This window comes from Stegodyphus dumicola, chromosome 9 (assembly GCF_044657685.1).
Source record: "Stegodyphus dumicola isolate Sdum_Otavi_A_Nest chromosome 9, ASM4465768v1".
NCBI classification, from domain to species: domain Eukaryota; kingdom Metazoa; phylum Arthropoda; class Arachnida; order Araneae; family Eresidae; genus Stegodyphus; species Stegodyphus dumicola.
Window position 1 is genome coordinate 81,844,926 of NC_140776.1, and position 26,359 is coordinate 81,871,284.

General features: G+C 34.8%; 1 protein-coding gene and 1 long non-coding RNA gene across 3 annotated transcripts in view; one reads left to right on the forward strand and one right to left on the reverse strand.

Moving 5' to 3' along the window:
• Window positions 1-26,359, reverse strand: part of LOC118203724 (RNA-binding protein 24-like) — a 278,308-nt gene that overhangs the window by 122,645 nt on the left and 129,304 nt on the right. For both annotated transcript variants that reach the window (XM_085823680.1, XM_085823681.1), the window contains exon 2: window positions 22,023-22,149. In XM_085823680.1, the coding sequence (XP_085679806.1) occupies window positions 22,023-22,149 (127 nt within the window). The remainder of the gene's footprint in view (window positions 1-22,022; window positions 22,150-26,359) is intronic.
• The window catches only part of LOC146995394 (uncharacterized), a 174,147-nt gene that overhangs the window by 39,275 nt on the left and 108,513 nt on the right, over window positions 1-26,359 (forward strand). The window lies entirely within an intron of this gene.

Here is a 26,359-nt window from a genome sequence, read left to right on the forward strand (position 1 = left end):
TCAATTCAATTTGGAATAAAAATCAATTACTGTAGAGAAATCCTATTTAACTCGAGTAATCGTCCCCGACACTTTCATGTTTATGCATTTGAGTACTATATTATTTGTAGAAATTAAACATCGGAAATTGTCATTATGAAATCGAATTCAAAGTAAAGTTGAAATAAACATAGAAGATTATTAAAAAAAGATAAATAATGCAAACTTTGTAGTGTGTGTGTGTCTGTGTGTGCGCGCGTGAGTGTGTAATATTATTCAAATGCTTACATTTTATAACAAAATTAAATTTCCAGGCTAATGCATAGTTTTCATGTCAATCCATATTTCGAATTTCAACTTGCTGCTTTGCAATTATTTCCAATTCCCAATTACCTCTTTGAAAATCTCTTTTTTTTTTTTCTGTGTCGCCTCATTCTTTCTTTAGTATTCAAACTATACTTCGCTAGATTTTAAAGTTTCTCTGACAGTAACAACAATTAATTTCACTTTTTGTTTGACTAAGCACTTAATACGGGAATCGCTATACAAGGATATGTGATTTTTAAACAGCATAAATATCCCAAATTCTCCACTGAGTATCAAAATATTTAAATTTGGACATTTTACTTAGTTTTCAGAAAGTAAATTGTGTACTTAAAATCCAAGTGCTTATCATTACACATAGAATACGATTCCTTAGTTCGCCGCCGACATTTGTACAAATGATATATTACATATCATTTGTACAAATTTGTGCTACATTTGTACAAATGATATATTACATAATTAAAATTTGCATACGCTTGCTAGGCAGTTACAATTGCTGCCTTCAACCCTATTTATAAAAAAATACAAGTCTGAAAGTTATTAGAAACCTTTAAGTTGTTTCTAAAAATTGTGTGCTACTAATTGTGTCAATGTTCAAAATATCATTATAAAGTCTTGAGTTCAATGTTTAAAATTAAAACAATTTCAGAACATGCTCTTAAATTACAATGGCTATAAGTTCAATACAATAAAGTCCGATTGTAATTAATATTCTTATTTATCAAAGTTTCTATTTTGCAGTAAAAACGTATGTATTATTCATATGCAAACACTTGCGTTGAACATAGATTTGCTAATTGTTAAGTACGTGCTACTCAATGTTTAGCGCCTCATTCGCAAGTTTCACAAAGTATTTTCCTTGACAGATTCTTAAATTTTTATCTAATTAATAACGTAGTTTGTTCTAAATCTTATTTTGTTCTTAGCTAGTTAGGAATGGCCACACAAGTGAACCCCAGTCGAGGCAATTAGATCATAATTACATGAAAAAGGTGGTCACTATTTAAATTCATTTTTCACAAATTCTCAAGTCTAAAAATCAAAATAATAATAAAAATTAACAAATTATCTAATTTTATTATTCATAGTTACTTAATATGAAAAACAGAACAGTAAAACGTTATTCAAAGACTGTAATGTATTTATAAGGATATAATCAGCCTTAGAAATCAATCCTTATCTAGGCAATAATTTTACTTAATTATAGAATAAATGTTCTCCTACTTAACATATTCCAGTTTATGGAATTTCAAGTTTTGCAAAGGAACAGTTATTTCGTTAAAAGTCTCCCCCCCCCAACTATAAATAATCGGCGTCAAATCCTTTAGACCAGAAACGCAGCTAATCAGTCATAAAAGAAAATTTGTCCAGTTAAAATTTGTGGAGGGAACTATTTATCTATAGAAATAAATATTCGACAAAAACGGAGTATTTTATTTAAAAAAAAGGAGGCATGAGATTTAGCTTCTTTCATATGTTCAGTTAGCAGTTTTTCTGGCCTGACGCAGAGAGCTCATACAGCTCTTCCCCTTGAAGCAGAAAGTGAGAATTGATGACGTAGTCATCCTGACACTGAGCACGGAGATTCAACTCACAACATAGAAATTAGCGTTTTTGAATCACCGTTTACAATGAACTAACTGTGTGTGAAAGATAGCTATAATTTGGAAGAGACAATGTTCCTGCTGTTTGCATTTTACACTGAACATTAAAAAATTTAATAATATTTACTCAATTTAAAAATAATAGATAAAATGCGCTACTCTAAACATAAAGTTCCCTTTTATAAACTTACAGAGTTTTTTTTTTTTTTTTTTTTTTTTTTTTTTTTTTTAATACGCGTTTATTTATAATCATTTCTATATCTGCATGCTAACTGAGAGAATTTTTATAGTGCTTCTAAGATAACTAATAATAACAGCTATTTAAAATTAATCAAAATACGACCTTTCATTGACATTGTTTTAAACATATATGACATATATGGCAAAAAATATATGTAAGATTGTTATCTTAATTTTGGCAAAATAGCTTGCAAAAACTCACAGTACTTGAAACAGTTATTTAATTTTTCAAAAGTGGGGGTTAAGGACGCAGGTCTTTTTATACCAATTACTTTGATGCTTTTTTTAACTATAATATTTTTATCTAGAATGCTAATCTAGCACAAAATTGAATCAATAATTAGTTACAAAGGATACAAAAAAAACTTTAACAGATAATTAACAAAATTAGTTTGTTAAGTTGTAATGTTGAGCTCTTCCAACCTGCACGCAACAATAGTGGTGACTGCTATGAACTGGAAAGTATACAAAGTCTTGAGAAGGGTTTAAATCCCTTTTTTATTCAACTTTAGAAATTACAGATGCGTGCTCTTGACGCTCACAAACTACGCCGACCCGGCGGTAAAATAAAAATAAGAAACTAAAAAATGAAAAATAACAAGTGACTACCTACGAGGCTCTCTAAACGTAACTAACCTAACCGCGTTCTAAAATACCGCTGATAATTCAGCAAACTTCTGAATATTACGTTGAAAGATTTAACTATCTGCCGAGGCAAGCACACAGGCCGACACGCGTGGTTCTTCAATTTCTACCTAGCCACCTCTACGCTCGTGAAGCAAGAAAGCACACTTTCGAACTCGTTTCCCTTCTATTTAACCCTACAAAGTACTTGTCAAAGTTATTCTTATTGGTACTATTTTGGTACTATTCATAACAACGATAAAATTATCGATTAACTCATAGAAATCAGATGCTTTTTGATTTCCTGTGAGGTGGAATATACGTTTTGCGGTAGTTCTTGAAAATAATGCTTTCGCTGGAGCGACTTTTTTTCGTTTCCCTTGACCATTAAATAATTTGGTTTTAGTTTGTGACACAATTTGATTTCTTCTGAATCTCTATTCAAAACCTTTTTAATAAAATAAAAAATTCAAACAGTTCTATCTTCTGAAACAAATCCTTTATCTAAAACGTGGTTTCTCAGTAATTTCACGCAGAGCGCGAAATGAGGCCTCTGATTAAAACAAACTTCACTTTTTGAAAAGTATCGAGAATTTGGTCCAGATTAGAATAATAGCACAGTTTTGAATCTATATGCATTTCGTCGTAACTGAAAACTTTTTTTTTTCCTACAGAATTTAAATATTCACATCTTTCTTTCTTTAAAGAATCGCTTTGAATTCCAGGACTACATAAAAGTCTAGCGCACCATCTCTTTAATTTGCTAATACTAGGTAAAGGAATTCCAATTTTTATTTCCAAAATCGTAGCTTTAAAATGACAGAGTGCTTATGACAATGCAACGTAAAATAGCTTCACTATTTTACGTTGCAAATTATTTCCTTCGTTTTCAGCAATGCATTAATCTCCGTCTTTGTAAAAGTATGCTTTAGATTTTTTTTCCAAATTCTCCGATTTGTGCTTATTTTTCCCCCCTAAATTTCGCTAGTTGAGATTTTAATTTCTGAATTTCTGATACCAATTTTTTCTAGATGTCGTCCATCTTCTTTGTGCCTGAGTAAACATTAAAAAATTTTTCTTTTCTCTATTTTTCAATATTTTAATACAATTTTCTAAGGATACTTTTGTTCTTCAAATTATCAATGCATTCTTGTTTATCTTTAAATATAGGGCATTCAGTAATATCTACATTTTCATTTGTGAGTTTTATATTTCAAAATCATTCACATTTGATTTATTATTGTCATTATCAATTTCGTTTTCGGCCTCAAAATGAATTTCCTTTGGGCTTAATTGTGTAGTCTTTCAAAAATACTCTACATTTAATTTCCCCCCCCCCTTTTTTTTTTTTTTTTTTTTTTGTCTCCGATTTCTTGGCATTATTTCGTTTACTGCGCACGGTAAATTTACTTTCGGCGCAACAATACATTTCAACAGTTTCTTTAACAGTTTCTTTTGTGGCTATCCAAACAAGCGATTTTTCATATCACCTTCATAAAGACTGCATAGAAAATGTTCGCTGATGATTTTTCCGCTCTTCACATTAATAGAATCTTGTCTTTGACATTTATGTATCCATTTTTTCGTCAAAAGCCAACTGTCATTTGGGTCCTTTGATCCCATGAAATACAATATCTCATCTTTAGTATTGCTATAAATGTTACGGCACGTTGCTACAGCGCAAAAAGCCATATAACATAAACGATACTTTACAATACAGAATTTAAAAGGAAAATTGTCAAAAATTATATATATATATATATATAATTAATTAATCAATATTATTTAATAAATAAATTATTATATATATTCTAATACCCATTCAATTTATCAACCATTGCCTTAAAAGAGCAGGCGTTAAATACGCACTCTAAATCATTTAACTGATAGGGATATGATAATTTGTTCCTAAACCTGAGAAGGCGGTATAAGTTGGATGACTATCAGTTGAAGGATTTGTATATAGTGTAATTACTCAATTGTATATATTGTAAAAAGCTAATTGTCTTCAGACTTATGCTGTTACTAAAAAAATGGGCCTATTTCATGACTTTAGTCTGTCTAATAGCTCTTGAACAGTGAAAATTCCTTTTTTCCATTCTTAAATTCTTAATCATTGCGACACGACAATTAGCTAGAAATTAATTAATTTCCATTCAGTAGTATTTTCAAAAAAATATTAACAGACAGTCTCACTCAAATAAGAACTCCACATAATACATCCCTCAAGAATTCTGAGTCCCACCCACTACCATAAATTACTTCACCCAAGTCTTACCGACTGATATTATTCAAAGCCCCCACTGCCGCTAAGAATTTTCGGACACCCTACACTTATGAGTCAGACAAGAAGAGAACACTTTGCCAACTCCCCCACTAGAAAGAATGTAAGTTACTTAATACCTTTTCTGGCCTTTATATCTTCATGTACATTCACTGTTCTTATTATATATTATTTTTTATATTATTTTTATATTGTCTTTGATTTGTTTTTACAAAGTTTGCATTATTTATATTTTGTAATCTTCTATGTTTATTTAAACTTTACTTTAAATTCGATTACATAATGACGATTTCCAATGTTTAATTTTTACAAATAATATAGAACTCAAATTCATAAACATGAAGGTGTCGGGGACGGTTACTCGAGTTATTTCAGATTTCTCTACAGAAATTGCTTTTTATTTCAAATTGAATTGACTAAAATGCTTCATAAGAATAAGTTCTTTGAGTATCAGCATTGGTTCATAATCCCTTCTATTCGCGGAAATATTTGGCCTGACTAGAATTGCTGGTTTGGCTTTAACTTATAACTCGAGAAAAGACGAAACACCTTCGTATTTACGTATTTTTATCAATTATTGTTCATTGAACGGGAGTTGGTTTGTTCCCCTTGAAAAGTCAACAAATTTCCGATCAATGACAATGATTACATGTTTTAATTTTTCCTTTTACAATTGAAATTTTACTCTTTATGATGATTTAACTCCAGTCCCCGTTAAAACATTATTAACATTTTGCTTTCAAATTACTTCAAAATATCTTTCAAAATATAACTTACCAGTATGGATTCACTCGTTTAAAATAATTCTACTTTAATTAAACTTAGGAGATAATATAATCAATTAATCAATATTGTTTAGGAAATAAATTATTATTAACTAACTTTGCAGCAATCGCGCAAGTAGTAGTAACTTGTTTTCGCACTAAATGAATTTAAGATCATACAACATTATAAATATATATATATTAAATATATATATATTAGTAATCATTAAAGATTTAACTATTGACGTCTGTAATTATAAATTGAAAAAAAGTAAATTTTTTCCATAAAAAATCTTCTATACAGTACGATTCAAACACCCTTTAAATGATCAGATCCATATCCCTAAATTTTTAAAAAGCATTGTAAGGATCCTAAGCTTTACTAACGTTTATTTTATTTTAAAACTGTACTATCACTTCTTATTTTCTACTTCAGGCCAGAATTAAACGCTTTAACTTATTTATGCAAATTTTCTTGCTAACGCGAAGTACTTAAGTTGTGGCTTTTTGCCAAGCAAGAGAGAGGAAGGAGTTATTGGAAGCCGCTTGCCACTGTAGTTTTACGAGTTTTCACTCTGTTGCTGGTTGCCTTCAAGGCCAGAGGTTTAGCCCTCTTGATAATTGCAGACGTATCGTAGTTTTATCAGCTCGGTGTACTACATACCTACCTTTCTTTAAATAAAGGCCAATCTTAGTGCTAGGCACTTGTATACTAATTCAAAGTTAGTTTTAGTTAGTAGTTTTTATATTCTTACGTTCAGACCACAAGTGGTTGGTCTCTGTATTCCAAAGTTTCGGAAATTCCTGTAAAGTATAGAAAATAAAGGGTTTCGTATACCCTTCCTTTTTGTATTGTCTACTTCACACATTCTTAAACATAGCTTGAGTAAGCTCCCTGTTCCTATTCAGGACCATTCATGTTTCCAAAGCAAGTCAATAGAAACACTAGTCCTGATAGCATCACAATCTTCTACCGTGCCAGTAACTCCAGGTTACCGTTTGTTTTAAGCACAGAAAAACAAGTCACTATGATTACAAATCACCACGATATTTTAGCTCATAACGGCTGTGAATGCCATCTTCCAAAGAACAGTAAATATGTAGATCCTTATCATAAACATATCATTACAAGCGATCTGAACATCATTCAGGATAGTGACTTACGGCAACTCATGCAACTAGGGACTAAATTTCGCCCCACTTTTCATCTAAGCAAGAACATTTGCCTGAAACAATTCAGCAATGATGCCAATACCTTTATTATATTAGCTAGCTATCGAACAAACCTACCTACTACTACCTTTCTTGAATGGAAAGCTGCAATATGTAAAGACTTTGAACAAATGGTACGCAGCTTACCTAGCTTTCACCAGATTCACGATAAAAAATCTCTGGAAATTCAAATCAAGCTACTTCCAAATCGATTCACCATTACTAAAATCGACAAAGCGAGCAATAATTTCATTATCATTTGAAAACAATTCTACTATGACTTAATTCAAAAGGAATTACTTAGCACCAGCACTTATCAGCCAGTTAAAATCAACGCTAAAATACTTCTTCAAAAATTCACAGCATTACATAGAAGGCTCAAAATTCGCCCCAACAAATATAATAATAAGTTTGCAAATCTCTATGCTCTTCCTAAATTTCACAAGACTCCTATCAAATTCAGATACATTGCAAATGGTCCAAAATTTTTCTAAAAGAAATCAACTATCTTTTCGTCTAGAAACTTAAACAGGTACTAGATATAATTAATAATTTCGATTTTCATTATTAGCACTGCAACTGGATTATTAATAACAACGAAAAAATAATTGCAACGTTGAATTCACTAGAAATAGACCACATTCAATGTTACGAAAACTTGCACACCACTTTGCCATTAGAAGAAATTAACAATAGCCTCCTCAATCTCCCTCAGATTTTTCCACAGATACTTAAAATAGTCACTAGAGAAGCATGGAAACTTTTCCTCAGCAGTGTACTATTTGACAATTACCTGCAATTTGATAAAAAAATCTTTAAACAAGTCCAAGGAATACCTATGGGCGGAAGTAGCTCGCCAGCAATCTGTGTACTAGTCCTTTTCACTGACGAATTAAAATTTAGACGTTCGCTGAATCAAGATGAGCATAAGTATTACCAGCACGTTTTTAGATATATAGATGACGTAATTGCCTTTAATAACTACAACAAACTTGAAAATGCAAATATATATCCTCCTAGCCTTAAACTTAACGCCACCAACGCACAGCAAAATGACACAGTTTACCTTGATTTTCTAATTATTAATTACAATGTTATTAACATATATGAAAAACGCAGAGATTTCAAATTTCACATGCTCAATCTTATCAGGTTCAATGTTCCGTCTTACTTTCTTCGGGAACATGCAAGGACATGACTCGGTGTCGGTGTCGGTGTATTTAATTATGGCACAGCACACTAGGGCTATCTGCCTAAGAGGAGGGATGCCTTTCGTGGAGGACTTTCTAAGGGAAACTGGCTCGTATACACGTGACACATGGGGAAAACCACGAAAACACCCATGCAGCCAGCCCGTTCGCGGGATTCGAACCTCGGACCGAACTACCAGTGTTCAGCGACTTTACCGCTCGGCCGCTGGTGGGCGGACCTGACTCGGAACAGAGAGCTTACTAAAGCTATGTTCAATAACTGTGGGGAGTAGACAGGATACACAAGAAGGGTATACAAAACCCTTTATTTTTCTCTATTTACAATAACTTCCGTACTTCGGAATACAAAGACCCACTAATTGTGGTCTAAACGTAAAAATATAAAAATAAAACTAAACTCTAATTTGACTTTAATATAATAAACGTGGAAGATTGGCCTTACATTAACAGGAAGCCTTACGTAGTACAGAGAACTGTGAACACTACAATACGTTTAAAATTATCAAGAGGATTAAAACCTCTGGCCTGGAAGGCAACCAGCAACTGAGTAAAACTTCTAAGGTAAGCGGCCTGCTTCGACTAACTGCTTCCTCTCTCTCGCTTGGCAAAAAGCCACAACTTAAATACTTGGCGTTCGCCAGACAAACTTTGCATAAATACATTAACGCTTATAATTCTGGCCGGAAGTAGAAAATAAGAAGTGATAGTAAAGATTTAAAATAAAATAAACGTTAGTAAAACTTAAGATCCTTACAATCTTATCAGGTTCACTGTTTCTTCTAACCTTCTTCGGAAACATACAATGACCTGACTAGAACAGAGAGCTTACTAAAGCTATGTTCACTAATTGTAGTAAGTAGACAGGATACAGACGAAGGGTATACAAAACCCTTTATTTTTTTTCTTTATATACAATGACTTCCGTACTTCGGAATACAATGACCCTCCACTCGGGGTCTAACTTAAAAGATATCAAAATAAAACTAAACTCTAATTTAACTTTAGAATAAGATTGGCCTTATAATAACAGGAAGCGTATGTAGCACAGAGACTGTGAACACTACAATACGTTTAATTTATCAAGAGGATTAAAACCTCTGGCCTGGAAGGCAAAGTAGCAACTGCGTAACTTCTAAGGTAAGCGGCCTGCTTCGAACTCACGGCTTCCTCTCTTCTGCTTGGCAAAAAGGCCACACTTAAATACTTGGCGTTCGCCAGACAACTTTGCATAAACTCCTTCACGCTTATAATTCTGGCCGGAAGTAGAAAATAAGAAGTGATAGTAAAGATTTAAAATAAAATAAACGTTAGTAAAACTTAAGATCCTTACATACTTCCCGCCAGAGTTAATTAGTTTGAAACTGAGGTCTAAAACGACCTTGTTGAAAACTTTTAGCTCTAGAAACTAACGCGAGGCCAAACTTTTACAAACATAACTTAGCTAGAAACTAGAAAATTTTAAAAGAAAGAAATTTGTTACAATAGCAGCTCCCGGAATATACAACAATCTTTTTTCTTTTTCATCTGTACTGCATCAAAACAGGAGCTTTATTCAATTCTGGTTCCTTCCAGAGATCTGGAAGGAAAACTAGTTTAATGAAATGTTACAGAATGACATTGTAAATAACATATAGAATATACTTTTCTTAACATTCTTATTTCATTCATGACTATTTTAATTATCTCTCCCCGTGCTCTCTGACATGTGTTGTAAAAACACCAAACACGAATGTGTTTCTGTCTATGTGTTCAACACTTCCTCCTACAATCAAAACACTAACGTGTTAAAATTCAACATACGAGACCTCTTAACACACCCTAATTTCAACTCTAGACCCTGAGGTACTATTCTGAAAGTGGCTAACTCTAAAGTGTAGCGTCAGAGAGCCTAACTACATCATTCAACCTTTAACATATATTCAGCATGATTTAATCTTTACAGTCACACGAATAACAAAATTTTTTAACATTACTTTCACTTTTACCATATCACGGTATTTCTAAACATTCAAAATAACAGTTCACATGTATACAAGAACATATGAAGATGCCGTTAATTTTACACATTTGAAAACATACATTAGTAGTACATTGTTAACTTCTATTCTTTTCAAAGCAAGTGCCAATTCTTTCTACATTGAAATAATACTACATTTCAAAAAGTCTTTCAGACTAAAACTTCTTTCTTGTTAGAATGTTTTAAATAAAATTTATACAATTTAAGTCTTTATACAACGCTATTATACATCAACTTTAGTTTTACGCGCGAGTAATTGAAAAACATAATAAGAAAATCGGTCACAACTCATTTCTCGCCCTTTTGGCGATAAAGGTAGACCTCGCATGAGGTAAAACTTCTTCAAATCTGCCACTTGCAGTAAGAATGAAAGATTAACTTAAGTTTGTAAAGTAACACAAAATTTTACTTATCTTTGTAATATTCAGACATCCTTTTCTGGGCCCAGTCTTTAAAGGTGCTGCAGACCGTTGCTTGGTTGATCCTCCTTCTTGTACGGGCTCGCCCTTCAGTGCTTTCCTCTGGAAGCTTCCGTTTTTCACCACTACGGCCACCCTTGAACATCTTCCTTCTGTCCTCTGCTTGTGGTCTTGGCCGCTTGAAGGCAGCTGGTCTTGGTGGAACCGGGAAACTTCTGTCGTGATCCTGCTTGGACCTCGTTGTTGGCCGTTCAAATTTTTCTTGTACTTTTTCCTCCGCCGCTGATGGCCCTTCCGCAGTTCGGCGACTTTTGCTGCGGAGAGTTCTGTCGGATGAGTCAATCTTCCGTTTCACAGCCGGGTTATAGTTGCCGTCCTTTCTCCCGGTCTTTTCCACATACGTCGTCCTTCTCCCTTCTTCATTCTGGGGGTGTTCGTGAACTCTGTTTTTTGGACGGTGGAACGACTTCTTTTTCTTTGTACCTTCAATTTTTCCGCGGGGCAATTTTCTTTTCACTTGCTTCTGTCTCTCATTGGCTTGCCCTTGTACTTGTCGTTTTCCCACCTCTGGAACTTGTACCTGCGGTGTCTGCCGTACCGGATCCTGCAAAAGATCTGAAAAGATTTGCATTTTATTACGGTCATAGAATGGTTTTATCTGGTCAATGTTTGCGGAACAGGTTTCACCATTTCTTGCCTTTAATACTACAACAGCGTGAGTTATTTTTTCTATAACATATGGTCCTTCAAAGCGTGGGAAAAATTTGGCAGTTTTATCTTCTGGTGCTGAAGAAAGTGAATGCTTAATTTTTAGTACTTCATCCCCTACTTTATAAGTTACTCCCCGTCGTTTCAAGTCATAATACAATTTTTGTTTTCTTTGTGCTACTTCTGTATTCTTTTTTGCTTCTTTTATTAGTTTTTCTATATCACCCATTTTAAATTCTGGGGCTCTTTGTTGCACATAAAATAGTTTATCTAACGGTGTTATAATCTTTCTGCCTAGAAATAACTCAGCAGGAGTTTTTCCCGTTGTATCATGTTTTGCGGTCCTAAGGGCGAAAGCAAATTCATTGACATAGTTATCCCAGCTTTTATGAAAATTTTTAACATAACTACGGATAATTTTCACTATATTTCTGTTGACCCGTTCCGCTATATTTGATTGCGGCCGATACGGGACCATTTTTAAATGACGTATGCCCAGTTTTTGGCACATGTCTTCAAATATATTACTTACAAATTGAGGACCATTATCCGATATAACTTTTAGGGGCGCCCCGTATTTTAAAATATATTTATTTAAAATAGAATCGGTAACTAATTTCGCGGAGGCTCGTTTTAAGGGAACAATTTCGGTCCATTTACTAAAATGATCAACTATAACAAGGAGATAGCGACTTTTGTTTAACTGACTTTTTGGGAAAGGGCCCAATAAATCGATGCCGATTATTTCATTTGGAAATTCGGATTTAATACTATTTAGAAACCCGGCCGGGCGGAAATTAATATAATTAACGGCTTGACATGTTGGGCAGGACTGGACATACGCCCTTGTTAACTTTTGCAGTTCAGGAAAGTAGACTGCCTCGCGTACGCGTTGAGTAGTTTTTCGAATACCAGCATGAGAAGCTAAAGGGCTGTCATGGAGCTCTTGCAGGATATTTAATCTAAGACTAGCTGGGATAACAGGTCGAAATTCGTTGTTGGAATTCGTAGTTTTTGTATAAAATAATAGACCATCTATTAGTTCGTAATGGGCCGCCCTATTTCTTATCGCCACAATATCTTGGTGGCTAAAATTTTCAGGATCCTTCAAATACTCATAAATACTTCCAAACTCAGGATCCTTACCCAGTTCGGTTATTACAGTTTCTCGGGAATTTATTGTACACGCTGTCAGCATTGCAACTTTTACGGTATTACCCTGTTCGTCTAATTTAATTCGTGACAGGGCATCTGCTACGATATTTTCCTTTCCGGGGGTATGCTTGATTACCAGATTATATTCTTGCAGCTTGAGTGCCCATCTTATTAACCTTGGGGATAAATTTTTTCCAGAGTACAATCTAGTTACCGCCGCATGATCAGAATATACTGTTATCGGCGCCTTTCCAAAATAGACTCGGAACTTTTGCACTGCTAACAGAACTGCAAGTGCCTCTCTCTCGGTCGCGGAATAGTTTCTTTGTGTTTGATTTAAAGTTCGGCTAAAAAATGCTACTGGCTGCTGATTTTGCGAAAGTACCGCTCCTACCGCATAATCCGAAGCATCCGCTGAAATTTCTAAATTTTCATCCTTTTCAGGAAATTTCAACACAGGGGCTTGCGTTAATGCTTGTTTTAATTTTTCGAAAGCACTATTGGCTTCGGCCGTCCACGAGAATCTTGCCTTTTTCCTTTTTAATTTTAACAATGGCTCAGCGATAGCCGCAAAATCTTTTATAAAGGACCTATAATATGAACAAAGTCCTAGAAAAGAAGAGAGCTTCTTTGCCGTGTTTGGAGTCGGATACTTTTGTACAGCGATTATTTTTGATTCATCTGTCTCGATCCCTTTTTGCGATATTTTGTAACCTAAATATTTTAATTCAGGGGCTGCAAATTTGCATTTTTCGACATTAACTTTTAGACCGGCCTCATTTAATAAAGAAAACACCTGTCTTAAATCCTGTACATGTTGGTCTAGATTATCACTAGTAATAATGATATCGTCTAAATAGATAAATGTGGACTTTCCGAGAACAGGTCTTAACACAATGTCCATGCATCGCTGAAATGTTGCTGGGGCGCCTGAAAGGCCAAACGGCATTCGCAAAAATGCATAAGTGCCAGACTTGGTTATAAAAGCAGTCTTAGGCACGTCCTCAGGCCTGATCCCTATTTGAAAATAACCATTCGTTAAGTCTAAAGTTGTCATAAATTTGGTTGATTTTATGTTCCTTAAAATTTCTTCTATAATCGGTAACGGATATACCGGATATTTCGTTATGGAATTTAATTTACGGTAATCAATAGCGAATCTCCACCTTTTTGGATGCTCCAAAGGATAATCATTATTTTTCTTACATAAAACCACCGGACTAGCATAACTACTTGAGATAGGCGTTACGATCTTTTTACGTAGCATATCGGTAATATGCCATTCTATAATTTTTTCCTTATTCTTATCATACCGGTATGGTTTTTGACGAACCGGCAATGCATCTCCGGTGTCAATACTATGGTTAGTAACCTGGGTAAATCCTGGAATATCACTAAATAAGGAAGCAAATTCACTTACCACTTGTCGGATTCTATCTTGCTCGTCATTAGGCAGGTGGTCGAGATTTACCCTTGGCGGTTCAACCTTTTCTACACGCACTGGTTTCATCGTCAGTTTAAGAGACGCTTCATTAAAATCCAGTGTAGCTTGTGCGTCTGAAAGAAAGTCTATTCCTAGTATTAAGTGTGCTTGCAAATTCTTTACTATAAAAAACATCACCTTTACTTGTTCGTCCTTGATACGGATGTACAAAGGTACTTTACCTACGCACTTACATTGTTCTCCTTGCGCCGCTAATACTGTTGTATTATCCGCATTATATATGCGGTATTTGCGAAAATACTTTCTAAAAAAGACTTCTGCCACACAGGAACACTGCGCGCCGGTATCCAGGAGTGCGGTGGCCGGGATATTATTTACCAAGACTTCAATCTTCGGAAGAGTTAAATTTTTCACCATTACTGTATTTAACTTGTAGGAAGAGGGGTTTTCGTGGCCTTCGGATTTCCGCACCCTCTCGTCAGCAGAAATCCGTTTTAGTTTAAATTATTTTTTCTTTCGGTGCTTTCCTTCTTTCTCCACTGGCCTTGAGACTTTTTTCCTGGGTTGCTATTGAACTGTCGACGTTCGCCGGCTGTTTTTGAATGCTCGGGTTTCCTTGCCCACTGATTCGCTTTTTCTCCGTAGCCATGTGCTTGAGTTTGCTGTAGTCTTGGCGTACCAAATTGGTTTCGCTGTTGATATTGGCGTCTTCTTTCGACGTCCGCCGTTCTTCTACTTTCAAACTGGATTGCTAGCTCAAATAATTTTTCCAGTGTAGTCGGATTTCTCAATTCAATAAAGTCTTGCACTTGGGGTAGTAACCTCGGCAAAATCACTTGAATTATTTCAGGATCCGGACGGTTTCCATACAAGAGCTTGAAAACGTGAATTTTTCTTAAAATAAACCTGGAGAGGTTTTCCATTCTTTGTTGATATATACTGAAAAGTTCTGTTTCTAATTTCGCACGATCCCTTACAACAGGGAAGGCTTTTAGTAGGGCAGTCTTGAAATTTTCGTAGGTATAGGTGGGACTTCCTGCTTGACCCAAGAGACTTCTGCCGATACATTTGAACCAGTTAAGCGCTTGGCCCCTCAAAGCGCTGGTAGCTAAGGTAACTTTTTGAAACTCGTGCACGGGGTAGAGCATGAAGTGGTCATCCAATTTTTCCAAAAAACTGGTTACCTGTGAGTTTCCATTAAACGTTGCTTCTGGTTTTATCGAAGCGCGCATGGTCTGGACAATATACCCAAATCCTTCCAGGGCGGCAGCTGGCATTTCTGGATTCTGAGCTGTTTCTGCAGGCAGCACAGGTTCTTCTTGAAACTCGGCCATGGTTATTCTTCGTCGGGCGCCACTATCAGGTTCACTGTTTCTTCTAACCTTCTTCGGAAACATACAATGACCTGACTAGAACAGAGAGCTTACTAAAGCTATGTTCACTAATTGTAGTAAGTAGACAGGATACAGACGAAGGGTATACAAAACCCTTTATTTTTTTTCTTTATATACAATGACTTCCGTACTTCGGAATACAATGACCCTCCACTCGGGGTCTAACTTAAAAGATATCAAAATAAAACTAAACTCTAATTTAACTTTAGAATAAGATTGGCCTTATAATAACAGGAAGCGTATGTAGCACAGAGACTGTGAACACTACAATACGTTTAATTTATCAAGAGGATTAAAACCTCTGGCCTGGAAGGCAAAGTAGCAACTGCGTAACTTCTAAGGTAAGCGGCCTGCTTCGAACTCACGGCTTCCTCTCTTCTGCTTGGCAAAAAGGCCACACTTAAATACTTGGCGTTCGCCAGACAACTTTGCATAAACTCCTTCACGCTTATAATTCTGGCCGGAAGTAGAAAATAAGAAGTGATAGTAAAGATTTAAAATAAAATAAACGTTAGTAAAACTTAAGATCCTTACAATCTTACTAACTGAACTTACTAACTAATATTTCGAAAAGAGTCATAGTCAGAGGATTCGACCAAAGGAATGAACTAGCCCTTTCTATTTATCCCTGTGACGCATATATAAACATGATCATAACTAGGTATACATGTATACTGAAATCGGAATTTGAAAGCATATATTTGAAATATTCTTATGGAATTTTCATTTTTTAAATTTTTTCTGTCTGTCATAAAACAAATATGTTATATATGATATGTATGGCTTGGTTACCAAAACAGTCACGACACCAAGCTTCAGAATTTCATTTTTCAGAATAAATCTGAACAATAAGCTGAATGCAAAAGATTACAAAAAATCTTCTCAATTTCAAATAAAACTCATTTCGAATGATTTCTCTGTTCCTTGCTCTTGCCATAAAAAAGAGAGAGAGAGAAAATAACAAAAAATGAGTAAATTGGATAAAAAACAACCCAACATAAAATTTTAAATTACGTAATATAGATCGTAGAAATCTTATAAAATCTTAGATTGGCATAGATTTTTCATAAAATTATCGATTTTGAGGACGATCAGACATGGTCACTTTTCTACAAGCGAAAAAAAGTTTTGAATTTTTGAAAATTTTTGCTCTGGAAAAAAGGGACCTATGCCAAATAGCTCTTGCAATACATAGTTTTATTCAAAATCTACGTCAATCCAAGGTTCTTTTAGTGTCAAACTTTAAAAAATGATTAATAAGAAATATAGAAAAATGATATAAAGTTTTGTGAATCACGCTTGGAAACATGATAATAGCATATTTTCTCGAATGACCCTATATTTTCTGAAACTACATAACCGATTTGCTTAGCGAAATGCGAACTCATTCACGTGGTCCCGCACTGACCCGGTAAGACAAACAACCTCTCGAAACCGACAGCCCAAAAATCTTAGGCAAGAACAATATCAACAACAAGTTATCCAAGAACAAATTAACAAGCAAGAAAAGGAGGTGTTGCGTTTAAATTTAGCTAAAGAATGGAGCCTCTTCATTGTGATCACAATCGGGAAAGTATAGTAGCAGCGTCAGCGATTGCTAGCTGAGAAAGCGAGCTGCATTTTCATCAGCTTTTTTGATTCTTTTGGCCGCTGGCTCGCCGCCATCACAAACCAGGATAGAGCATGCAACAAAACAAGCAGAAAGTAATTCAGGTTACAAAAGCGGATAAACAACTCATGGCAAGAATGAAATAACGTTGCAGTTAAGTTAAGATACCATCAACATTGCTTTAAAACTCAGAGGTATTAGATTTACAATCATACTTTGAATCATCGTTTTGCTCCAATCCTCTCCAAAATAATAATTAAAATGATGGCATTTTCAGAGTCATTAAGCTTTGATATGGAACAACACGCATCTTCTCAGTAATTACTATTATTACACTTTTTGATGGAATTCTCTTTCAGTTAATAAAGTTCTACACTGCAGTAATATTGCATTCATGTGGGATATAGCATTCGGAACACTCATGCTATATTGCGATATAGCATTCACCGCAATACAGCTTTTGATGATATTAAAAAAAAAGTAAAAAAAAAAAAAGAACCACCATATGTTTTCTACTTATTTTACTCGTCTTATGCAGATTTATTAAACGATAGAATTTATTTCTTAACTTATTGCAGACAAAGCCAGCCAAAGATAAAAGCCCAATGAAAATTCGTGTACTACCTCCTTTAAATACTATTTTATGCCTTTCAAGATAATACGACATTTACTATATTTGAATTTCGCGCCTCACAGCTCTGGCTGCAGCCATATTATTTATGAAGTTTCAGAGCCGTCCTTGTCGGTATAGGAGATAATGATATTGGTTGTCCTATCGATGTACTGAGCTAAAATTCCAGAGAAGCTTTAAACGTGTCTTTGCGATAAGGGGAACGGCAAGTTATAAGTCCTCTCAAATGGTTTTTTTGACAGAGAAAGAGAGGTGAAAGTCTCTTTAACTGAAAATTCTTTAAAATTGGAATGGGACTGCTACCTTATAATGTAGCCAAGCTCCATGCCAACGACAGACTCAATCTTACGCTCCTAGCCAACATAATGTTACGAAATGTAAAGGCGCGGTGAGATGGCTTCCCCGCAAAGCAGTTTTAGGGTTGCGATAAAATACCAAGAAGGAAAAAGTTGCCATATTTGGCGAGAAATCGCACATTTGGCGACATTTGCGACAAAATTGGCGATATACCATGGACGGTTGGAGAACCTTCTGGAACGAATTCTTACCGGTTTAGCCCAAAATGTTCCCGAACACAAGCCGAAAGCTATATAAACCCTGCTGGTTTGCAGTCAGGGAGGGTGCTTCATCGAGAGGGAAAGTGTGCGTCTCTCATCGAGTGAGTGTGTCTCGTCTAGCGAGTCAATCCCTGCGGAAGCGATCGCGTTGACAGCCGGCCAGCGAGTGCCGAGTGGATCGTCGAGTGCACCGAAAGAGTCTCGTAGAGCTTCGCGGTTATAGCATCGTCGAGAGAGCGCGTTGAGCTCCGGAAACGACTGAACCGAGAGTCAGGAGCTGTTCTCTGAGTGTCGTCGAGTGCATCGCGAGTTGTAGCGTGGAGAGTCTCGAAAGTACGTGGAGTTCCGAGAACGACCAAGCAGAGTCGGGAGCTGTACTCTGGAAAGCAGAGTCTAGTGCTTTACAGGAAGCTTGTCTCCCCTGTTATTGCCTGACAGTGTGAAGGCTGTGCCGCTGATTGTTCCAGCGTGTTTATAGTAGTTCATAGACGACTGTAAAATGTGTTTTGGAGCTGTCCTGACAATATTGACTAATAAAGTGTGTTTCGATACTTCATAAAGTGTCGTCGTTATTCACTCCAAATCTACACGAACCCCGTACGAACGTGAAGGAAGAAAATAACGTAACAACTGGTGTCAGAAGAATAATAAGAAAAACGTAACAATAAAATTCGTGGTGATGATCTGGTGTTACTGTTAGATAAGTGAGACAAGTTATAACAGCAAGGAATTTCAGGCTTAATAAAAACTTTCTGGAATCTTAATACTTCCAGCAAATCTCTCCAATTAAAAATATAGCAGAATTTTATTCTCTTTCTTTCGGTAAGCAGATTTAGTGTCCAGAAAATTGTCTACTTCGATTGTTATGCTTTAAGCATCCAGTTCATTCAGTTTAACATACCCGAGAAACTTTCCAAGCAGCATATTTTTTTTCTTTAAAAAGAAAAACTAAATACTACCAACCAGCAGTTAATCTTTTTTAAATATGTTACACGTTTCTTCAACCATTATGCTATAGGCATAAGCATTTTTTGACGTTAGCAATGTCATAGCGGAATATTTCCCAAACTGTAGATTTTATATTACACTACCGTGTCTTTTATGCCACATAGTAACAAGGTCTATATTTGTTTTTGACATAGCTGACAAATAGCCAGCTTTCAGTAAACTTCCATTTAATAAAGTATGTGATCTTTAATTTACCTCTCAAATATAGCCACTTTGTAACTTCCTAACAGTTTCAGTAATGAAACAGCAACAAACATATTTCTTAGTAATTTAAAACTTTATTTCATTTTGAATAGCTAGATTTAGCGAACTGATATAATGAAGATATAATATTGTTACGAAATGTACAGGCGCTTCCTCGCAAAGCAGTTTTAGGATTGCCATAAAATGGCTTGGGAAGGCAGGGTGCCACATTTGTTGAGAAATTGCCCATTTGGCGGCGTTTGGCGATGCCATGGACGCATGGAGAATCTTCTGGAACGAATTCTTGCCGGTTTAGCCCAGAATGTTCTCGAACACAAGCCGAAAGCTATATAAACTCTACTGGTCCGCAGTCATGGTATGTGCCTCATCTAGTTAGTCCGTGCGGAGACGATCGAGTTGACAGCGGGCCAGCGAGTGCCGAGTGGGTCGTCGAAGAGTCTCTTAGTGTATCGCGGTTAGTGCATCGTCGAGAGATCGTGTTGAGCTCCGGGAACGATTGAACCGAAGAGATGGGAGCTGTGCTCTGTGTGTCGTCGAGTGCATCCCGAGTTGTAGCGTGAAGAGCCTCGAGAGTGCGTGGAGTCCCGAGAACGACCAAGCAGAGTCGATAGCCTGGTCTGGTGCTTTGCAGTGAAGCTGTCTCCACCGTTATTGCCTGACAGTGTGAAGGCTGTGTCGCTGAACGTGTCAGCGTGTTTATAACAGTTCGAGACTGTAAACGTGATTTTGGAGCTATCTGATTAATATTAGTAAATAAAGTGTGTTTCGATATTCCTTCATCAAGTGTCGTCATTATTCACTCCAAATCTACGAACCCCGTACGAACGTGAAGGAAGAAAATAACGTAACAGCTAATGTCAGAAGAAAAAAAAAAAAAAAAAAAAAAAAAAAAAAAACATAATAATATTTAAGGGAAAGTTTTATGAACATTTGTAACACTATCAATAAAAATTGTTTTTTAACACCGCAGATTTCGTAAACCGATAGAGAATCGTTTAGTTTTATTTATGTATTAACTCGCCATATTTCCCTTCCTTTACCTGCTAATTTTACCACTCAAAATTGGGAGGGGCAAAACATGCGGTGTGTACTATTTCTGAAGAGACGGTTTAAATGATAAACATAGCAAACTAAAAATCCACATAAAGACGCACTAGTTATTATATAATAAATTTCAAATAACTTATCAATTTTAATATTCATTTTACTTACAGGAAATACTTTTTTATTTGAGCAAATATTTTACATTGTTACCTAAAATCAGAAGTTTCTAAATCACATGCTGAAAAATCTAAGGAAAATTACACGAGGAGGAGTAATATGAGAGTAAATACGTTATTCATTCATTTTTATTTATTTCATCATTTACTGTTAATCTGTTTAATATCCAATTCATACATTTATTTTGCATTTGAAATGTAGCTGTTATTTTCGAAATATCCCTTCAATATTTGAACAAACCTTTCGATTCTGAAATGAATAAATTCCAGAAAATTGCTTTTTCTGCTTCTTTGTCAAGAAGAAATGATAAGTCCACAAAATATGATTGTGCAGATTGCTGACGATAACACTCTTTAAAATTTTTTCAACTATTTTTTTGCGACGAGAAAACAACATGACATTTGAGGACCATTGATAAGCTGCATGTGCAAGTATAGTTCGAACAGATGAATGAACGATCACTTTTCCAGTGTTCAATCCTGGCTTGATGCCGAATGCTCCAGACGTCATCACACATCCTCTCTCCAATTTTTTCCTCTTAATTTACGTCATACCCATTATTAAAAGAATACAGTTTTTTTTTTATTTACTAAAAAACTGCAAAACAGAAGTCATTTTCTCTTCCAAAACAGGGTACAGAACATAAATTTTGACGTCGCGCTTTACGTCGTTGTTGTAAAGAGAAGGTGCTACGTCAGTGCTAAAATATCTTTTTTTTATACTTACAATAGCTGTTTCGAACTGCATTTAAATTGTAAGATAGACAAAGTTTTGTTGTATAAGAGTATAGGAGTACACAGGAGTACAGTGGAGTAAAAGCGCATATATTTTTTTAAAGTAATAATCTAAGAAATCTTCAGAATTTAAGTGTGGAACAGAAAAAGCACATCGCACGATCAATGAGGATTTCTTTCTTAGCACGTCAAACAGTGGACACGTTTCTTCTAGAAATTATTTTGGGTGATAGAATGGGCTAGGTGCAGAGAGATTTTGAGGGTTTTTTTTCTTTATGTTAGGCAAATACGAGAAGGTTTTTCAAAGAAATCCATCAAAATGGCAACTACGTCCTCTAGAAGTTACCCGTCGCTTATTCGGCAATAAATAATTAACCATTTAACTTTTTTCAGTACCCAAATTGACTAACGCGATATAGCTTTTTCCCCCCCGGCATTAAAACCAAAATTTTTAAGGTTAATCAAAAACAGTGTTAACTGCAAAATAATTCCTTTCTGTCTTTATGGTTCTCGATTAAATGTATGTATGAAAATTCAACAATAACAAGAAATTTGTTATCCAAGTTTTCACTTGTTGTCAGTAAGTATAAAATATTTGCAGACATCTCAAATTATTTAACATAATGATAAAGAATGAAGTGGTATATAATTTAGTAAAAACAGCAAAATAGCTTACCGTTTTGTGCATTTATCCTCGGTTTGGCTCCCAAATAGGCGAGATTCACATTGGCTTTCCTGCCATCTATAATAGGGTTGGCATCTTTTACGGCTCGTTCTGCCGCATCTCTATCAGACATTGTGACCTGAAAAAACAGAATGTATGTAACAAGAATAATATCTAAGACAAAAAAAACGTGAATTATAAACAGGAACAAGAATGAACAGGAATAGGAACAGGAAAAAAATTTCGCAAATTAGTTCCGACAGCATCTCTTGCTAAAAGTTACCGGCAAATTTGCACATACCCGTGTCTCACACGGGCGATCCTGTATCTCGCGTTATTTCATTTCTAAAATGCCCGTCTGAGATCCGTTCTAGTAAAACTAGATAGGCTAGATTATAATTAAACTTATTTATCATAAAGGGCACCACTACACAGCATTTTGTTGTGTAAACCACGTGGTGCATTTTGATGATTAGCTATAATTTCATTAGGAATTCTTTGTTATGAAGCAGTTGTTTGGTGTGGAAAAGGTAATATATCCATTTTTATTGCGTTAATTGTATAAAACTAAACAGTTAACCATAAATTAAATTTCACTAAGTGTTTTTGGAACTTATTTATAAAACGTTATCTGATAATGAGCGACTCTGACGATTTTGAATATGGCAATTTATCAGAAAGTTTCAGCGGTGAAAGTTATGATCTGTTGAGTGATGGAAGTGAATCTGAAGATAATGATGACGAGATTTTGGCTGTAGCAAGAAACTGGTAGCAAATTAGTAAAAATCAAATAATAACTAGTACAAATAAAAAAGTAACATTATTCATTTTCTGCCAAAAACAAAAAAAAACTCTATCCTTTTTTAGCAGTTGTTCCCAAAAAAAATTCGTGCTTGAAGGGGTTAGAAAACTGATATAAGATAATGGTATCGACCATTATTAAAAAATAGTTACAGGCTTTGAAATATATGTGTATACAGTGGCAGACGATAGATTAAAAGCATCATTTAACCAAGCTAAATTTGCTATGCTGGTTATATCTGATTCAGATCGGTAATTAATCAAGGCTGCTAGTTTGTATAATGCAGTAGATTCGTAATCAATTTGTAGGACCACTGGTTAGCGTACAGAAATGCAAGTTTTCTTCGATGATATTGTCTAATCAGGTTCACATCAGAAAGAGAACTAATTAACGTCACGAAGACCATCGCAAATGCAAAGGTTTGTATCTCTCAAGATAAATTTATTGGGGAAATGCGGGAAGAATCTGTATCACATTACAAATCGTGTAATTTGACTGCTCTCAATTCAACAGTGTTTGTTCAGTTGTGGTTTTAGAAACAATGATTTGGATTTGTCACACTGATTCCATTCATCTTGCTGTTTTTGCAAAACCAGAACCTTGAAATTAGCGCCCAGTGGAGAGGCTTATATGCGTCTGTGAAGTAGCTAGGTTTGCGACTTCTCGTTTGATCTGTTTTCTCATTGCTTGCGATACCCACATGTTCCTTGGGATCCAGAAGAGTGTTGATTTCATACAATCAGTAGTTTCTTGCACCTTTGCCTTGCTATTGTTGCTGATTAGAAGCGCTGCGAGTTTTGGCTTTTTGTAGTTTTATCGTATAAGCTTACTATTATGTGCTTAGCTGCCATCTGCATGTATTAACTGACACATTATTTTCCAGGACGCAGATAACCTTGCTTGTACCATTTTATATCCATCACGTTTATTTATATATATATAATATCTATGTGTGTGTGCGCGTGCTCGTATATATGAGCTTATATGGTACGTGCTATCTCGGTAAAGGCTAAAACCATTAATTACTGATGATTATTGTGGTGTAGAGTTATGGCTCGTTGGAAAGCTTGCATAATGAGATAATCATTATTTGTAAAATAGTGGTTAAGTGGAATTTATTTTATGGCTTTCCCAATTTTTGTGCTTTGTTTGGTTTATTTTTTTATGGCAAAGCCCAGTAGGTGTATCTGCATAAAGGAAGGAATGCCTTCGCAGGGAATTTCTTAGAGGAATTAGCTCGTATCCACGTTACACATAGACGCAGTTTTTTTATAGAAATTACGCAGAGATATCAGTAGCTTTCTGCCAGTAGATTTGATTTTAAAATCAAAGTGAATTCTTGAATTCCTAGTAAATCAAACAGCGTTTAAAATCAGGCTAAATTTCTAACATTGCAAGCGTTTTCTATTTGTTTTAATAAACACTTCCCACACGAATATGTTAAAATTACTTCGATCATTTGCAGGTATAAAAGCCTTTTAGTCATAGGAAGAGGGAATCTAACTAAAGATTGCTAACTAAAGAATATGCTCTTTGTGCTTTGTCATTTGAATGCAGTTTCACTTAGAAGTGAGTTTTTCATCTAGAATAAATCTAAAGTATTTTGCTTGCCCACTATGAAGTATCGTGACACAGTCTATGCGAACGTCGTCAACTAATTAATGATTCTTGTATCGCTGGAATGCGATTACAGCACTTTTTGTAGAACTTTAAACTTCTTCTTAAATTAGTTATTCCAATGATCTGTAACAAAGTTTTATCTTAAATGTAACGCCGTGTTATCAGTATACTGAGCAAAGAGAGTACTAGCGATAAAATATGTTCGTTTTTAATATGTTTTAAAAGTACAGTTTTTGAGACAGCTGGCTAATATTAGAATAGTTTCAGCAGAAGAATTTAATTAATAAGTTTACGTAGTAGATTACTGGGACTGAACGTACCGAAAGCTTTTTCGATATGCAAGAAAATGGCTGCAACAGTCTTTTTTATTTAACCACACTTGGGTTTTTTTTTTTTTTTTTTTTTTTTTTTTTGTCAGTCGTTAACTGCAAGTTTTTGTAGATCACTCTTTTGTACTTCCGCCAGGAGGCAGTAGGAAAGAAATCTGAAATTTCCTGGTAAAATCGTTCGGAATACATGTAAGAACATAACATTTAAAATTTTGCAACATTCCAAAGAATCGCTACATTTGGCTTACTACCCCAGTGACGTTAAGTTCGAGTGGATATTAACAGGAAGTTTCTCAGGCTAAATTTGAGCTATTAAATCTCCAGTCATTATCTGCACAAAATTAAATTGCGTATTGGCATACTAATAAACTGATTAAAGACATAAAATACAAAATTACACAAAATTAAATATCAATAAATAAGAAAGAAATATAAACAAAATCATAACGTAAAAGCCACACAAATAAGCAGTGAATAAATGTAAATACAAAATAATGCAGAATAACTAAGAATAAATATACAAGAAAATAAAAGCAAATACTCAAAGAAATGTATAGGTAATTAATAGCAATAAAATATGTAAACCTGCGAAAAAAAGAACTCTGTTATTTCTGTAACTTAAGCTGTAAAGCTTAAAAGAATATCCCTCTTTCTTATTTGCAAAGGTCAATGCTAGTTAAGATTAACTGAAAAGAAATAAACCATTAACTGCAAAGGCCAATGTTAGTTAAGATTAGCTGAAAAGAAATAAACATTACTAGCATACAAACACTGGTGCTGAAAATTACAGAAATGGAGAAACGATGAAATACAGGCTATAATTATATTTATTATCAGACAGATAAAGTAGCTTATGCTTAATCCGCATACAAGATATTAATGTTCAAGTTCACATATTTTTTCTTTAATTTTCCGCGTCAGGTAATCATCTGATGGGTAAATAAATATACATATTTTGGCTGTACAGCAAACTCAAAGCTGATGACAAATGCCATTTTGCGTGCGTAAAAACTACAGCCTGCACCTAGTTGTTGGGATACAGTCTTCTTGAAATGATAGATTATCAGCTTTTACAAAACTCATGAAAGGTTTTATTACGTGTCCTTTAAAGAGACTTGAACAATTGTCTGTTAAATTGTCACTGTATTGCTATATTTTACTGTCTATTTAAATTTCTTCAAAAATTTCGCTTCGCTTCGGAAATGCACATGAATCGCTAAATCTTTCTGAAATATATTTTGTTGTAGCTGATGGTTGATTTTAAGCAAATGACTCGCAAAATCTTGCGCCCTACATATGAAATTATTATACTTTGTTATTTAATTACACATTATTACATTACATTCATGTATCATTTTGAACTAAATTTCCGTCAACAGGGCTGAAAGGTTTTCGATTGCTAAAAAATCTGTTGATTTCAGACCAAGCTTTTGAGCAGAACAAGTGCTCATATATATACATAAAATACACAAATGTATAAAATCTATTAGTCAAAACTTTTCTTAGAACATTAAAGAATATTTTCAGATCATAAAACTCCCTTTTAAATTGAAAATCCTGTATAAATGAAATGATAAGGATAGAAAGCAGAAAACGCT